This window comes from Gopherus flavomarginatus, chromosome 1 (assembly GCF_025201925.1).
Source record: "Gopherus flavomarginatus isolate rGopFla2 chromosome 1, rGopFla2.mat.asm, whole genome shotgun sequence".
NCBI classification, from domain to species: Eukaryota; Metazoa; Chordata; order Testudines; family Testudinidae; genus Gopherus; species Gopherus flavomarginatus.
In genome coordinates, this window is record NC_066617.1 from 194,215,565 (window position 1) to 194,233,931 (window position 18,367).

Sequence of the window (18,367 nt, forward strand, 5' to 3'; positions counted from 1 at the left end):
CAGGAGTTAATGGCAATGCTGGTCCCTTAAAGGGCCAGCGTCTTGTTATAGTAAGATAATATGGTTTATTCCTATTCTTTATCACTCATTATTGTATAGTGCATTCATTCAATAAAATGTTGATTTACAAATAGAAGTCCCAGCTCTGCAGCCCATATGTGCTCATATCGCCAATGAAAGTTAAGAGTTTTCATGAGCACAACAGCTGCATGATTTGGCCCAGAATTTTTTGTTACATCAAAGTTTTAAAAAAAAATTAAACCATGATCCTACCATAACATTGGTTCTATTGAAAGTATAGCAATGACAATCAAAGCTGTATTAAGATTAAACACTTGTTAATTATCTATTGTGAACACTCGTCATGTCCCCAGAAGGAACCGTATGTAAGGATGCCCGCTTTCCCCATCCCAACGTGGCTTGGGAGTCTTTTTCTTGGACATTTATGGGAACAGTGGGAATCTCCATCCACTTCTAGCTTCACTGTCTTACTCTCAAGGTTCTGCAGTGTGAGAACTGTGCTTCTGACTGAGCTAGGATGCAGCTTCCTTCAGACCCTACACCAGCCAGAGAAGGAAGAACAGAAATATTTGCATTCACATAACTGAAAATAGAACTGGGTTCTATGGACCCAATTCTCCAAAGGCCATTGATATCAGTCAGAGTCTTTATGAGACTCTGACTTCAATGGGCTTTGGATCAGGGTCTTCAGTCATGGGATCATGAATGATAAGCAATCAAAGGAGATAAGTTTAAAAGTAAGAAATCATTTAAACTTGAACACATTCAGAATACAGAAAACCCTGTGCACAGAAAAATTGAACCCAGCTAACTCTCTCATGAAAGACTACACAAAATGATATGTAGAAATACCAAGAGAGAATGAAAAGCTAGTGATTGTTGGAAAGGAACATTTGGAAAGGAGTTTCTGCACCAGAGAACATGAGATCATGTGATGCAAAGGATCTGAAATTGTTTGCATAAAGCTGAACATGTATTTCTATTTTAGTATGTACTCTTCTATACATACACAGCTTTATCATGTCCTTGTTTCACTTACCACTCTTGTTCCTGTGGAATGACACATTAACAGTTGAGGATGCTTGGCTCTAAAATTTATTGACAGTGGACTGCTCCTGCTGTACTTGAGAAATGTGTTCTGTATTGTTCTGTCCATGTTTTTCCTGTATGTGTCGGGTATTAAAAGGCACCTGTATCAGTTAGTAAATATAATAATTGTACTGGTGAACATTAATGTCACTGAGCACCAAACTTTAGTCATCAGGAAGTTTACAGAGGCGTATTGAAAATTAAAAAAAAAAAAGAGAGAGAGAGGGAGAAGAAAAGAAAGTGAATCTGTTTAAACCGGTACCTTTCAGCTGTTCAATAAGGCGAAAAGATGGATTGATGTGCTTATGCACATGTTGTTGCTTCAACTGAGGCGAAGAATAGAAGTATCTTGTAAGCATGATAAAAATAGCCTAGTTTCTGTCCTTGTTGCAGAAAAGTATAATTTTGTAAGTAAAATACATCTTTTGAAAATTAAGGGAACATCTCTTAGTGGACGATGGAAACTGCTATAAAGTAGGAAGAGTGTTGCCAAGCCAGCAAATTATGAGACTTATTGAGCTACAGAATTGTGTGAAAGAACAGTATAGAAATACTTGAAGAACTCAGGAGGGTGTAAAGCCTGAGAAGTTGCAAAATTGCTTAAGGAACAAAATACTGCTAATATCAGTTCAAAAACTGTGAGGAAAGTGATAAGGAGAAAGAAATTGAATGTGAGACTAGCCTGTTGAAACTAACACTAAGTACAAAGCAATTTAATTAAAATTTACTCGAGTGATGTGGGACATGGTGAAAGTTATGGAACAAAGTTTTATTGTCTTATGAAATATCAATATACATGTAAAACACTGTTAGGAAAGTTTCCATATGGAAAGGGGATGGAAAAATCCTAAAAAAAAGATGATTGGGTCCATGCTGTTAAGCATGGTGGAGATAATGTTGTGACATAGATCTATATATCTTTTGAAAGTGTTGGCAAGCTGTGTTTCCTGATGCATTTCCATGTATAGGCACCGACTCTGGAGCTGGAGCTACAGGCACCAACTTTCCAGTGTGCCGGGCAGCGGGAGAGAGAGGGCTCACTGCTCAACCCCTGGCTCTGCCAAAGGCCCTGCCCCCCCACTCCACCCCTTCCCGCCCCCTCCCCTGAGCCTGCCAGGCCCTTGCTCCTCCCCCTTCCCCCAGAGCCTTCTGCACACCATGAAACTGCTGACCAGGAGGTGTGGGAAGGAATAGAGAGGCACTGATTGGCAGGATAGCTGGTGGGCGGGAGGTGCTGGGAGCAGGGGCCAGGGATGTAGCTGATGGAGGGGCTGCTGACGTATTACTGTGTCTTTGGCAATGTACATTGGTAAATTCTGGCTCCTTCTCAGGCTCAGGTTGGCCACCCCTGCACTAAGGGGTGAGTGCAGTGCTTCTCTGCTCCCCGCCTCCATTAACCTGGTGTAGGGAGAGATGTTTGATCCCAAGAGGCCCATTATCCCTTGGTGATGGCTCCGTTTCCGAACTGACAGCTGGTTCCCATCTCTCTTCAGACCACTTGCCTGTTCCTCAGCTAAATAACAACTTGAGAAATTCTGACCCCCAGGCTTAGATGTCCAGGAAGGCAGCAAAGGAGTGGGCAGCAGCAGCACAACCTAGAGAGGGGCAGGTGCATAAGAGGGGGCCCCTCTCAAGATTTACTTAGTACGTGCAGACACAGAGTCAAGTCAGATCAGGGAAAGCTGGCTAGCTCTATTCATGTGTTTTATCTTACTGTTATGACAGTCAAGTGATTTGAATCAAGTACAGTGATATGAAAAAAACAGTAACTAAGAAAACCTACACCAACAAACAGCTGAAGCAGTGAATTGTGGATACCTAGAAGGATTGTTCCTATTTGCAAGAAAAATTTTAACAGTGCTCCGAAAAGATTTCATTAAGGATGAAAGCAAGGGGGAACTGCAAAACATGAAAGGCAGTAACTGAAAGGAAACCTCAATATATTTGTGTGGTGTTTAGATTTGGAATATATATCTAAATGTCCTTGGATAACTGAAGTCAGATGCCCCAGTTACATGATTCTTGACAATCACCATTAAGAGCCAGGTTCTACTAAGCTTACTCTGAGTTAGTGTCTGACAAGACAAATAATCCCATTGATGTCTATAGGATTGTTCACCAAATAAACTACTATTCAGTGTAAGGGTGGCAGAATCAAATTCTAAACCATTAATTGATTTTACTGTCCTTTATTATCTGACGCAACGATTTGGCGGGAGGGAGACCTGATAACCATATGAGACATTACTACTAAGGAACATTAGCAGCTTTTTATTTTTAGTTCATATTCTATAAACCTTTGGTGCAATTGTATGTTTCCTCATTTTTCTTTTATTGGCTTTTGCAAACACATAATCTGAAATGCAGCTCATGAACATATGTTTTGTATTTCATCCAGGTTAGCTGAACAATTCACTGACAACATATAACACAGATCCATCTAAATAGGTTTGTTTCTGTTCACAGATTATGGTTCTGTTTATGTCTCCAGGTTCAGAATATTTCACTGAATTGTTTGCTGAGCCATAATTTGGATTTAATGTAGTTGAAAGTTGCTCTTTGAACAAAATGAAATGGAAAACGAAAATGTGAATATAAATAAGTCTTCTCATGCAAACTTAATCTTTGCTAATGAAAAACTATATCCTAAGGAATGTTTTAAGGACAGCACAATTGCTTTCTTGATATTAATGTTCACTCAGTTGTGTTGAACAGATTATCAGATTCATAGATTCTAGGACTGGAAGGGACCTCAAGAGGTCATTGAGTCCAGTCCCCTGCCCTCATGGCAGGACCAAATACTGTCTAGACCATCCCTGATAGACATTTATCTAACCTATTCTTAAATATCTCCAGAGATGGAGATTCCATAACTCCCTAGGCAATCTATTCCAGTGTTTAACTACCCTGACAGTTAGGAATTTTTTCCCAATGTCCAACCTAAACCTCCCTTGCTGCAGTTTAAGTCCATTGCTTCTTGTTCTATCCTTAGAGGCTAAGTGAACAAGTTTTCTCCCTCCTCTTTATGACACCTTTTTAGATATCTGAAAACTGCTATCATGTCCCCTCTCAGTCTTCTCTTTCCCAAACTAAACAAACCCGATTCTTTCAGCCTTCCTTCATAGGTCATGTTCTCAAGACCTTTAATCATTCTTGTTGCTCTTCTCTGGACCCTCTCCAATTTCTCCATCTTTCTTGAAATGTGGTGCCCAGAACTGGACGCAATACTCCAGTCGATGCGTAACCAGCGCAGAGTAGAGCAGAAGAATGACTTCTCGTGTCTTGCTCACAACACACCTGTAAATGCATCCCAGATTCATGTTTGCTTTTTTTGCAACAGCATCACACTATTGACTCATATTTAGCTTGTGGTCCACTATAACCCCTAGATCCCTTTCTGCCGTACTCCTTCCTAGACAGTCTCTTCCCATTTTGTATGTGTGAAACTGATTTTTCCTTCCTAAGTGGAGCACTTTGCATTTGTCTTTGTTAAACTTCATCCTGTTTACCTCAGACCATTTCTCCAATTTGTCCAGCTCATTTTGAATTATGACCCTATCCTCCAAAGCAGTTGCAGTCCCTCCCAGTTTGCTATCATCTGCAAGCTTAATAAGCGTACTTTCTATGCCAATATCTAAGTCGTTGATGAAGATATTGGACAGAGCCAGTCCCAAAATAGACCCCTGTGGAACTCCACTTGTTATACCTTTCCAGCAGGATTGGGAACCATTAATAACTACTCTCTGAGTACGGTTATCCAGTCAGTTATTCACGCACCTTATAGTAGCCCCATCTAAATTGTATTTGCCTAGTTTATTGATAAGAATATCATGCGAGACCGTATCAAATGCCTTACTAAAGTCTAGGTATAACACATTCACCGCTTCTCCCTTATCCACAAGACTCATTGTCCTATCAAAGAAAGTTATCAGATTGGTTTGATGTGATTTGTTCTTTACAAATCCATGCTGGCTATTCTCTATCACCTTCCAAGTGTTTGCAGATGATTTCCTTAATTACTTGCTCCATTATCTTCCCTGGCATAGAAGTTAAACTAACTGGTCTGTAGTTTCCTGGGTTGTTTTTTTACCCTTTTAATAGAAGTGCACTATATTTGCCCTTTTCCAGTCTTCTGGAATCTCTCCCATCTCCCATGATTTTCCAAACATAATAGCTAGAGGCTCAGATACCTACTCTATTAGCTCCTTGAGTATTTTAGGATGCATTTCATCAGGCCCCGGTGACTCGCAGGCATCTAACTTTTCTAAGTGATTTTTAACTTGTTCTTTTTTTTTATTTTATCTTCTAAACCTACCTCCTTCCCATTAGCATTCACTATGTTAGGCATTTCTTCAGACTTCTTGGTGAAGACCGAAGGAACCAAACATGCCAAACACACAAAAATACTGCAGAAATTGGGCTTGTGAGTTGCTTGTTGGCTCGTTTTTGGCTTGTAGCTTGTTGCTTGTTTGGCGCTCACATAGAGTGTTAGGGTTCTTAAGAATTGGCTTGTTTTGGCCTTGTTTTAAAATGGGATTAGCTTTATTTTTAAAGTCGGGGTGCTTATTTACTGCATGAAAGTTGGCAATGGTGGAGCGAACCCCTGTTTTCAATTCCATTATGAAGTCCTGATAATTCTGGATTGACATCTGGGCTATTGCATGTGTTTGCTTCACAGTATATGAAGGGTGTCCTTGAATGATGTATAGAGAAAACAGATGAATGCTAGAATTGAGTAAAAATCTACTGTCTCAGGAATTCAGTGTTGTGATTTTTAAATAAAGATTGTGCCCTCTCTAAATAAAGCATAATACTGTAGTTTGAATTCAAGTTAGACTACAGCATTTATAGAACCAGTCTCTTGTGTTCATTAAACATTATTAGTTATTGTGTACATTGAGTTTGATCCAGTGCCCGTCAAAGTCAATGTAAAGATTTACCCTGACTTCTTTTTGTTTTGGATCAGAGCCTAACATTGTTCTTTAATTTCTGGCACTTCAAATTTTATAACAGTAATTGTTCCACCTGTGTATTATTAGCATTTCTTATTAGATTTAATTCAATGAAAAGATGTGTCAAAGATGATCCCTGAGGTATCTTCAGGCATGAGGTTCCTGCAGTTTCTTTAGATTCATTGTGTGTACCTGACATCTTGGAATCCTTAAATTACCTAATAAAAATGAAAATTAAATATGTGGAGGAAGAAAATATTTAAAGGGTAATTGTGTTTTGTTGACTGTGTACAAAACATTTCATATGCTTTTGCCAAGTACAGTTTTTTAATCAGTTACAAAAAATTATATTTTAAAATGAAATGATCCATGTAACAGTGTATTTGATTCACAGGTAATTAAGCTGTCACTTTTTTTATTTCAACACTGTCATAATTTTATATTATAATCTACAGACTGGTGCAACTTTCCAACAGAGCCATTATCTCACTGATTTTTAGAAGGGGTCTGCATTTAGTTTTGAATTTTTATTAAACAGAGACAACATAAGGTCCAAACCTGTTTCCATGAAACTGATTGGGAGTTGTGCCATTGATTTCAATGGAATACAGATTGGACCCTTGGTTTTGTTTTTTCTACCAACCTAGTATGCAGCTTGAAATATTTTCATTATTAAAGTGCATCACATAGTCTTAGTCAAATTCTGACATTTACAGCCAGATGCTTGAATCATCATTTAGGAAATTAGTTGTTATTTGGGCAAGGCAGACAGATGGAACTGGGGCACTGAGACTGTTTCTGAATATGAATCAGTACAATCCCTACCAGGAAGCAAAATCCCTAAATTTCCTTTCTTTCTAATTTATTTCCAATCAGAATACATCCCCTCTCTCTGTTTCGCTAAATTTTTGTGGCCTAGATCAGAAGATCAAACTTCTGAGGGCTAATTTGTTAGAACTTCTGTGGATCAGTAGTAGAGAGAGGGAGTTTGAGCCTTTCTCTCTCATATACACACATAGATCAGACAGGGGACATGATTTTCCAAACCCATAATATCCAAGGATTGCAGAGAAATTCCTCAACTTCCAGAAAAAGCAGGGACATTTTTACAACCTGCCAGTACTTCAACACTATCCCCCCAGACCCATTCTTAATGCTGGCAAAGTTTGCTTCCTTTTCTTCTCCAGTTGCTTCCCTAGATCTCTCACTCTCAGGGGGTTTCACAGCATAGAACCAGTTTACGATTATGTGAGTCAGCATAATCTTACAAAAAGGAGGTCACACAGGTTTCAAGGGAGATGATGCAGTGGAGGGAAGCCTTCTCTCTTCCTGCACCAGCACTGTGTCAGAAGTCAGCGATCCTGTTTCCCTATTGCCTTGCACCACGCGTAGTCACTTACCAGGTGAGGGCAAACAGGCTGTAAAACACCACTAAATGAGAACTTTCCACGTACTGGCACTGGTGGTAGTTTTCTTAAGCTTGCTCACTACAAGGTGCAACATAATGGAGAATCATACCTGGAGATAGGAGAGATGATGTGTCCTAGGATCAACCATCCTCGTTGTGACAGAATTTTCTCCCATTTAATAGAAATTCAGCAGTGCTCTCATTTTCCAAGATATACATTTGAGAGCATGGACTGACTCTGGTTTTGTAGCTAGCGATAGGTTCCACTTGCTTCTGGAAGTTATCAAAACAGAAGATTAATTTCACGTAGCAGTTATTCAACCTTTACCTAGGGTTTTTTTTTTTATGATATTTACTTCTTCACTGAATTAGAAACAGAGACAAGAAGAAATCTGTTCTGTGCAACAACTAACTCCACAATCTTCTCAGTGTATTAATGTATACAATATTTCTATTAACTGTCCTCATAAAAGTATGTACTGTGGGATTAAATGTACTATAACTGTATTATTTGTATCCTAGCTTTGCTCTCTTGGGTGATGATTTATGTTGTCCGCGGCAATCACAAGGGAGTCATGATGCTATGCAGTCTTGTTGGGGGGGAGTCAATTTAATATGACTATAAAACCTAAATAATTCCATTCTCATATCCTATTATGATAACCAAGCAATATAAACAACCTAATCTTGGTACCAGAAAATCTTTTTAAAAAATGTGGTTAGATTTATGACACCATTTGTTTCACTGCGAACCTTGCAGTAGCAATCTTTGCACTTTATATAAATGCACTATTCTGCTTGATAGCTGTTAAAATCCTGTGATAATGAATGAGACTTCTCAAGCTGAAATATTTATGGACTGCAGCTGAAATATTGTTTGACTTTTACATGCAGAGACCGATTTTTTTTTCTTTTCCTTTTTTGCTTTCTCTCTTTCTTTTAAGTATTACATCCCGTGCAGCTTTTCTCCTACAATTTTGGGTCACACTCCTCTTACACAAGGCCTTTCTAATCCTTCAGAACTATTGTCTGCCACCATATGACTTGCCCACCTATAGCTAGCTTCTTACCAGTGGGAAGAACAAGGCCTGGGCAGTTTGGGGTGTCTTTACCATATTTATAGGTCCTATAATGCCTTCAAAACCTGTGATCCTCTTCTTCCCCCAGCAGAGTAATTGTTCAGCATGTATGACTTGACATGAGTAAGGCCTACTCATGTTGAGCAATTACTCTGTTAGTAATCCCAGCAAAGTGAAGGAGTCTGCCTGCAGAGCAGAGTAAGGTGCTATTTAATGCATCACACTATTTGAGAGTCATATATGACAAATGCTGGTCACATCACTTAGTGCACTTCTGGGTAATGCTCAGATGCTATACGGAGGTGAGCAACATGAGAACCTTCAAAAGAATAGAATAGAATGTAAGTAAGAGTGGTAGATGATAGTTCTAAATTACTGCTGCTCCTCAGGACGATACTGTTACCAACGGTATCATGCATGTATATGGTAAATGATGCACACATTAGTAAACCTTCTGGGTTTATTTTAGTTTGTGGAGATGCTTTGCAAATGTATACCTTATCACTTCAGTGATTCCTGTGAAAGTTTGCCCTGGTGACCATTGATAAAAATCCTGAGTCATTCACAGTCACCTAGGACTGGCTGTTGGAAACTGTAAACCCTGTTTAGGAAGAGAACAAGATCAATTTGAAGTTGGAGGAAGAGGAACGGGGCATTATTTGACTCAGATTCCACTGCAATGGGTGCATACATTACACACTTTTGATAATTACTGTATTTAGTTATGTACTCCCATCCCCAACATTTCATTACAATGCAATAAATTGCATTATCTGGCAATGAAAAGTCTATTGTTTCTTTGAGATCCTATTAAGCCCTGGACATTCTACCCTTCAGTAGTTGGATAGTTCCTGTATTTACCACCACCTGGCTACTATTCTACTGCTTTTTTTCTGCTTGAAGAAAGAAAGGGGTTCTATGTAATATTATAGTTTGTCCTAATTTCTTCCCTGTATTCTTAGAAAAAATCATAAAGCAATCAAGGGCTACATCACACCCTCAGATTTTTAAGCAGAACTTTCCATTGATGCCAATGCTTGGGGCCAGATTATGTTGTCAGATTTCAAGCATATTGTTTTCATAAAGCTGTTTTTCAGATCAAGGTATCTGATGCACTGTGATATCTTGGGGATTCAAATGTAGGCCATGGTCCTTTAAGCACTGAAGACATGAGTAATTTTGCTCATTTAAGTAGTCCCATAGACTCAGTCATGTGCATAAGTGTTTGCAGGCTTGGACCCTTAAATTTTATGTGGTTATTAACACATTAGGATTTTATGAATGGCAGACTCATAGCTACACTTTGATGCTGTTTAAATTTTAAAAGCTTTTGCCATGCCACTCATTTTTTGTATGTCCAAAGGTTTATTTTGAATGCCATTATTCAGATGTGGAAAGCAGTCATGGCTCAAAGGCACATCAGACAGAGCTGCGGCTTATTCTATTCTTTTCGTTTCATCTTGCTATAGTTGAATGCTACATATTGTAAAATTTCACTTGTTCTGAAAATATGAATATTCTCATCAAGTGTCTTTATTTTTCAATAGATAATTGCTAATTTATAGTTTATTTTTTTTAAAAAATATGAAAGAATGATAAAACTAAGGAATGCTGTCAGACATAACTCTGCAGCTTTGTTTGTGAGAAAATGATCACCATATGTCAATGACTGACTCATATAATATGCTCATAATAAAGTGTGAAATGTGTAAATTCCTGTTTTCCAAAACTCATTATTCTCATTTAGCTCCACTTGTAATGGGGCTTCTATCTACTAGAGAAAACAAGAGACATCCAAAATAGACAGGATAATTCATATTTAGCCAATAAAATAACAAAAGCAATAACAGAAACAATATGTGTTCTATAAAAATAAAACTTAAAAAATGATACTAAATCGACCATTGAAATACTTCACCATTGCAAAAAAAACAAACAACAACAAAGGCTCCCTGGCACAGTGACTCCAATGGAATCGCATGACCAAAGACTTGCAGCTGCCCCTCGAAGGTGGCTGCACAGTAAAGAAGATACATCCCTCGCTCTACAGGGCAGGTGAGGGTTGATGTGCTTCCCCTGCAGCACATCCAATCTCCACCCTTTTTCCCCATGTGGATCTGAACCCAGGGGTCTGGGAGGGAACTGGGAACTTTATTGTTGAGGCAGCTGAGTACCCCTTCAGTGCAGGAGCAGGGAAGTCATGTTCTGTGTTCAGGTCTCAAGGCACATATGTGATATCAATAACATTTACATCGATCATGCCAAGTCTTTTCATAATATACTGTGCTGTGTTTCCAGCGAAAATCTGAAATTTAGCTCTTTTGTAGATTATATTGCTCATTTGCTGTATCTTGTCCATATGTTTGTATTATTAGGAGTATAGTTCATTTCATGCAACTTTTTTACTGTTCTAAGCATGTGCTTATAATTTCATCCTGAAGTACAGCTACAGTTCTAGAGCAACACTTGATTTGTATGGAATGTTCAGGCTAGGGTTTGATTTTCCCTTCTAATACATGGCACTTACTGATGCGCATCTTGGGAAATCAACTCTTGTTCTTTAAAGTGCTCTTTAACAGCTTGCTGAATATTAGGTGATGTATTTATGTGTCTAAGGTTAAGGTGCCAAGCGTCTTTTCTGAGTCATTGGTTGAGGGTGTCCCTGAGTGCCTTGGCTTGTAGGCATTCCATAGACCTCTCTCTAAGGATCTACGGATGGGATCAGTTAACTTTTAGATTCTTGATATTATGACTTAGAAAATTTCATTTGCTCTTGACAAGAATCTTCTCTCTTTATAGATTTTTTAGTAAAACATTGTGCAATTTCCACAGAATGACGAATGAATAATTTACATACAATGGGCAAGGGCGGACACTGTGCACTGCCTGAGGAGTGCGTGGTTCAGCTCACATTGTGGGGGAGATGGTGATGGATGCAGACTTTTCTGAAAAACTTCTCTAATACTCTTCGTCGGGGAGGATCTGGTGTGGACAGCAGGCAATGAGGGAAGCCCAAAACACATGCATCACAGGAAGGGAGGTGCTATCCCCCCACCCAACTTTGGTGCTTTGCTTAGACATTGTCTGGGCAATGTGGAATGAGGTCAAGTGACTGGCTGCCAGGTGCCTCCCCACTTTGCCTCTTTAAATTATCTCAGGCTTTTCGAAAGCTGCTTACTTTCCAGTTCATTCCCTGCCCTCCCCTCTCCCCAGTTGTAGGTTAGAGGCTGTACAGCTTGTGATGCTGTGGCCTGATTGATCACCCATTTTTAGGAATCAGGAAGGAATTTTTCTCATAGGACCAAATTGCCATGTGGTTTGGTGGTGTTTTGCTCTTCTTGCAGCCTCCTGGAGGCATAATTGTATTGGGAACAATAAGATTCAAAGTTCGTACAATGTTGTTAAGATTACTGACTTGTTGCAACTTGTAGCCAGTGTCCAGTGTGGGTACAGGCTAAACAGGCCAGATCTCAGAGGTAAATGAGACCTTGGATTTCCTTGCTGGATCTTGCACATGTGACGAGGAGGAGCCTGAAGTCTTTGCAGACTTTTGGCCTCTGTTTCTCCATCTTCCTCATTATGTGGAGTGATGGTGAGAGGTTTCACAGTTGTGCTGAGTCTACGGGATAGACCAGGAGGGTCCACTCCAAGTTGTTGGTTTGTGGCCAAAGCTCTGTAACTAGCTTTAATTAAATAACTCCCTGTTATGTTGGAGCTAGGGGTCAACAGGGTAGTTCCCCTCCCTAAGGTACAATTAATAAACTTGCAGCCTGCTGTTTAAACCCATTCCATGTGTTTGTCATTCACTTGCTTACTTGCCCCGCTCAATTTACAGCGGCTGATAATGGCCCCAAGGAAGGCGCTCTAGCTGCCAGTTTTCAACTGGATTTAAGGGTGCCCACGAGCTCTTTTCCAGATCTGCATTTTCCATACAGGTGGCCTGGAGTGGGAAGATGCCAAAATAACCATTGAAACAGCCCCACACCGCCTGAGGGTATGTCTACACAGCAATTAAACACCTGCGGCTGGCATGGGTTATCTAACACACAGGGCTTATGTTGCAGGGCTGTAAAATAGCTGTGTAGACATTTAGGCTGGAGGCCAAGCTCTGGGACACCATAATGGGGAAGGCTCCTAGAGCTCAATATCCAGCCCAAGTGTCTAAACGACAATTTTTAGCTTTGCAGCACAAGTCTGAGTCAGCTGATTTGGGCCAACCATGGCCATGCCAGGGTCTTTTATTCCAGTGTAGACGTAACCTGAGTGTCCCTTCAGTGGGGACATCAACCAATGGTGTCTAGGACAACTGTTTGTCAGTGGAGTGGGGTAAATGTCCCAGTCTTACTGGGGAATCAGGCATGGCATCTCTTAGAAATGTGAAGCACTACCAAGCTCTTTATATTTGCACTTGACTTCTGTAACTTCTACACTAATGTCTGCAGATGGTATAACTTACTTAATTGCAGCAAAATTTGTGTAGTAACAAAACAATTTGAAACTATTAGCATTGAACCAGATAAATATTTTTCACCTTTGTAAATAAAACATTGTAAAATTAGACTCCTAATTTCAAAGCAAATGAATTACAAAATGGCCTTGGAAATGTTATTATCTTAATCTATCATTTTGTCAAATTTTGTTTCATCGCTTTCTTTCCTTTCCTTTTAGCAATGGTTATTCTTAGCAATCTGGAACCGAACACAACCTATGAAATCAAGGTTGCAGCTGTAAATGGAAAAGGACAAGGAGAGTATAGCAAAATTGAGATCTTTCAGACCTTACCCGTTCGTGAGTAATGCCTTTGTTTTTAAATGAAAAGTTAGTTTATTTGTACTCTTGTCAGCCTATTTTACCTCTAGTTCAGCTCATAATTTCAAAAATGATTCACTCTGAGTGAAATGTACGGTTTACAATACCACATTCCCCTAGATTGTTTCAGGAATAAAGTTTCAGCCTAATTAAACTACATCCAGTGCCTCCAGTTCTTTTTCACAGCAGCCTCTCAAGAAAGCTCCAATATATTTCTAGCCTCTCCTCTTGATGACCTGAGAAAATCAAGCCTAAGACACTGGTTTTATTTTTACATTCACAATTGCACAATCATTCCACCCTTTTGCTCAGACAACCTGCTCCATTCTGTGGTGCAGAAAAGATATTGAATAGAGGTAGTTAATAAATGCTAATAGTTTTGTGGGGGAAAGTTTGAAAGAAAATATTTTCCCCATATTTCCTGTGAATTTTTTTCAAATTTTCAGTGAAAAACCAAAAGTCTAAAAAGTATTTTGAGTTCAGTTTTAGAAAACAGTTTTTCCCCCTTTTCTTGGTAGAAAAATCAGAAAAAAATTGAAAGGAAAAATTGATTACTTTAAAAAACAAAAATAATTTGAAAAACAGCATTCAAGCAATACTTTAAACAGATATAGTATTGAAATATAAAAAGTTCCTGGCCTCTTAAGCATTCCAGGAGTAAGTTTCTTTTACATGGCAGTGCCTCGTTTTTTCCTGGAAGGGATCAGATATTTAGATGAAAGATATGATGGAACATGCGCCTGAGCTCCAGCAGACAAAAACACAGTTCTCTCCTTTTAGCAATGGCAGTACACTTGAGTCCTGTATTTATGCTCCAGTTTAAAATGTACTCTAATCAAAATTTCAGCATAAATATTCCTGTTATAGTAGAACCTCCTTGTAAGAAACAACAGGGTCAACATCAAAGGATGGGTTTATTATAAAAAATAGAGTGTGTTTGAAGTAAAATGTCATACATTTCAAGATCTTATAAAATGCTTTTCTTCAAATTCATTCTTAATAAAATGATAGTATTGTATAATCTAAAAGAGCCTCAGATTTGCTTTGGGACAGTTTATTGCTGCTGTTTATGACAGTTTATTGTCTGTTAATAATGATTTAGATTCCACCAATGAGACTTAAGCACATGTTTTAAGTTAAGGATGTGCATAACGATTTGCTGAATAGCATGGGATTACTTACATGCTTAAAATTAACCAGCTGCTTTTCTAAATTAGTGCCTGCATAAGGAGTCATTTCTTAAACAAGTTAAATTTGAAAGGATAAAAAGATATCAAATCACAGAGACTGAGACTATTTTTACTCTAAATCCCTTTTATTTTTAGTGTACAAATCTTTGATATATTTTGTAACAAACGTGGCAGCATTGATGCCAGGATGATCATTAAGTATCATAAAGCATGTTGCAGAAAGCTTGAAAACATCCTATTTGATTATGAAGGTTTTGATTAATAATATTAATTAATCAAACAGTAGAAATAATACATATAATAACACAAAAATATTGAATTTCTCTTCTTTCCACGCCCCCCCGCCCGTTGCTCAGGTGAGCCAAGCCCTCCATCAATTCATGGACAGCCAGGCAGTGGAAAGAGCTTTAAACTCAGTATAACTAAACAAGATGATGGAGGAGCCCCCATATTGGAATATATCGTGAAATACAGAAGTGTAAGTATTCCATTAATCACTGGGGAAAGTTTTGATCTATATTATTTGTTCTTAATGTTGAGAAGAGGTTTCATGGAAAACATCAATACTTTGTTTTAAAATAGATTGCTTATTACACAGCTGAAGAAAAAAAAGTTTGGAACAGTTGTATATTTGAAATATATACTAGTTATTGTTACTCCTTTTGACCTTGTTTTTAATGCCAGATTAGTATACTAAATGTTTGACTGAAAAGTCAGAACTGACAAGAAAACTTCCTGAGATTTTGTTTTATTATATGGTAAGTAAAAATGTTTATTTTGTTTTCAAATCTAAGAGGTTTAATAAGATAGTATACTAAGTAAATGAGAGAGCACAGTATGTAATTAAAGAATATTCTGAAACAAAATAATTAGTCTTTTATGGTTGTGTTTATTTGTGGTGGTGTTCTTATGTAAGGGAATCCTAATGTGCAAATACAACTTAAATCAGCTTAATTGTTCTCTAAGTTACCAGAACTACCGTTGGAAGTTGTCTTACCATTGTGTATTTTCTACCTTTTCTGTGCATTTAAAGTTTAGTTTAGAAATTCTGACTCACAGATAGATTGCAATGAGGAAGGACTTTCATATATCATAGTAAATGTGCCAGCTCTTTAACAGGTAATTATGTGATTCTGTTGGGTGGCTGTCTGATCTGTAGTATTTCTTCTCAAATCTAGCAGATTTAAACAATTCACTCCTCTTTGCCACACAGATTAACTCCTTTTCAATGATGTTTCAGTTTCTTTTATGATCATCCTAATATCTTTTACTAAGTAGATTCTACCACTTATTAACAAATTTTGCTGAATAAAGCATAGTGTTAAAAAAGATCATGATGTAAAAGGTATGGAGGCACCCCATCTACTACACTGTTTTATGTAAATTGAAGCACACTTCAGTTAGGGTTAGGTAGCAGGTGGTCATGCCACCATTTCTTACTGAAAACAAATAAGGATGTGGAGGAGTCAAAACAAAAAGAAAAGCCCTTGGCTTTGCAGGATGTGATGGCATCCCATTCCATCTTATGTTTTCCTAGTTTTGAGCACTGAAGTGAAACAAGAAACCATTTTCTGGCTATGCTGAAAGGATAAGAGACATTTGACATGGGTTTAATCAGGCCGCAACTTTATTTTTAGATGTTTGAGACTACCTGGCAGTTAACAATGCAGGTAACCCCATGTTCATTCCATAATTACTCGGGGGGTTTTTACCAGCTCCTTCTCTTTTTCCATCCATGTCCCTCCGGAAAATCCATTGATAGGACCTTACCATCCACCCCCGCCTCATAGGAGGCTTAAAGTGGGCTGTGAGAATGGGGGGTTGGCTCCCTGCTGTACCAATCATTGGAGTTCCCAACTGCCTCCCATTTGTTTCTTTAGTAAATACCTCTTTTTAACTTCTTTTCCATGCCATTTATTCAGTCACTGTATATTTTTCCTATGAAGTACCTGCACTGGACATCCGCCCTAGACTTAAATAATGAGTTGCAACATATGGCCTACCGCCTGTAATGCCATGCATGAACAAAGCCCTTCCAGACACCTGCTGTGGGGAAGGTGAAAAAACCCCAACTGCACCCAAACCAATATGGTGGTGAGGGAAAAATTCCTTCCTAGCTCCCCTGAAAAAGTGACGGCTAGCATAATGCCCACAGCAGGTGTTGACCAAACCTGATATTTAACCACCTAAAAGGGAAGAAGGGTGGGTCGTGCCTCAGCCTTGTCTGTGTAAAAAGGAAGGCTCTTGGCACCATGCTGCTCCTTTTCAAACCCTGGATTCCCACTCTGCCCCTTTTGCAGCAGTTTTCATATCCTCCTTCCCCCCAGCCATAAAGCACTGATCTCTTCACTCAGTGAGACCAGCCCCCAAAAAACCCTGCTTAAAGGTGCTGGTCGGTGATTGTCTGGCTATGCCGAAAGAAGGACAGGAGACATTTGACATGAGTTTAATCAAGCAGCAACTTTATTATTTGATATCTGGGACTACCCAGCAGATAACAATGCACAGTGCAGGTAACCCCATGTTTATTCCATAATTACCCAGGGGGGGTTTCCCATCTCCCCCTCTTTTTCCATCCATGTCCCTCCAACAAATCCATTGCGAGGACCTTACCATCCACCCCCGCCTCGTAGGAGGGTTAAGGTGGGCTATGAGAGTAGGGAGTTGTCTCCCTGCCGTACCAATCATAGGAGTCCCCAACTGCCCCTCATTCATTCCTTTAATGAACACCTCTTTTTAAATTATTTTCCAAGCCATTTATCCAGTCACTGCATACTTTTCCTAGGGAGGACTGGACATCTGCCACAAGGAGGCACCCACAATTAGCTTGACTGCCTCCTCTCCACACACAGTCAGGTTCCCAGACATCGCCTAATGCCATCTTTTATATCAGTTAAAAACATGACAGCACTTAAGTCAGTCAGGTGAACCCCATGCTTCAGAAACAACACCACTGCCCCATATACTATAGCAGGATGTGTGAAATTACTGTCCCTCCTATGGTCCCAAGGAATTTGGCCACCTGCCCGTTCACATATATCCTTGCCTTGTCCACTCTGTGGGGACTCACAGCTTCCCACCAGACCCTGCGCTGAAGCATGTCTGGCCAAATCATGTTAACTCCTGGAAAAAGTTCAAGGATCAGCCTCAAGTCCTCCTTGCTCTGAGCATTAGTTCCACCCCTTTAAGCATTTCCAAATCATTTCCCCAAGATGTACCACAATTATATCTGGGGGCCGATAACAGTCCCGCACAGCATATAGCATCGGTATTAGCTGATTCCATAACATGCCCTTCCTTGCATGCCAACTGAGTATCGCCTCATCACCAAAGGCCAGCTGTGAACCCTCAGGCAACCTGGACACGTGCCTATGGGCCCAAAAGACAATACTGTGCCCGCAGTTCCACACCACCATCTGCATGACTGGTCATCTAATATCTGTAATGAGATTACAACAAATTAATGCTGACTTGCCGCCTGAGGTCTTACATATAGTTGGTACACAACTGAATGTCAATGCCCAATTGCCTGGATTGCCTCTGCTCCCATACTTGCATAAAAGGAGTGCCTTTCTCCTTTGGCCACTTCTAAGCCTAAACTAGGCAGATCCAGGCTCACCACCTTGCCGGAGGATCACATATTCACCCCGGCCAAGTTGATCTGTCTTTGACCATCACAAGTGTTATATTATTGAATGCTCATGCCATTGTATATCCCGCAGTTGCAAAGCCCTCCTGTTGAGTCCCTACCGGATCCAGGTACTAGCTCACTGCTCCTGAAAGCACCAAAAAATGCTGTCAAGAATGCAGCCCTGAACA

The 18,367-nt window shown here is 39.4% G+C and overlaps 1 protein-coding gene across 2 annotated transcripts in view; it reads left to right on the forward strand.

Annotated features, from left to right (window-relative positions):
• The window catches only part of NCAM2 (neural cell adhesion molecule 2), a 561,732-nt gene that overhangs the window by 463,580 nt on the left and 79,785 nt on the right, over window positions 1–18,367 (forward strand). For both annotated transcript variants that reach the window (XM_050957625.1, XM_050957634.1), the window contains exons 13-14: window positions 13,218–13,337; window positions 14,905–15,026. In XM_050957625.1, coding sequence (XP_050813582.1) covers window positions 13,218–13,337; window positions 14,905–15,026 — 242 coding nt within the window. The remainder of the gene's footprint in view (window positions 1–13,217; window positions 13,338–14,904; window positions 15,027–18,367) is intronic.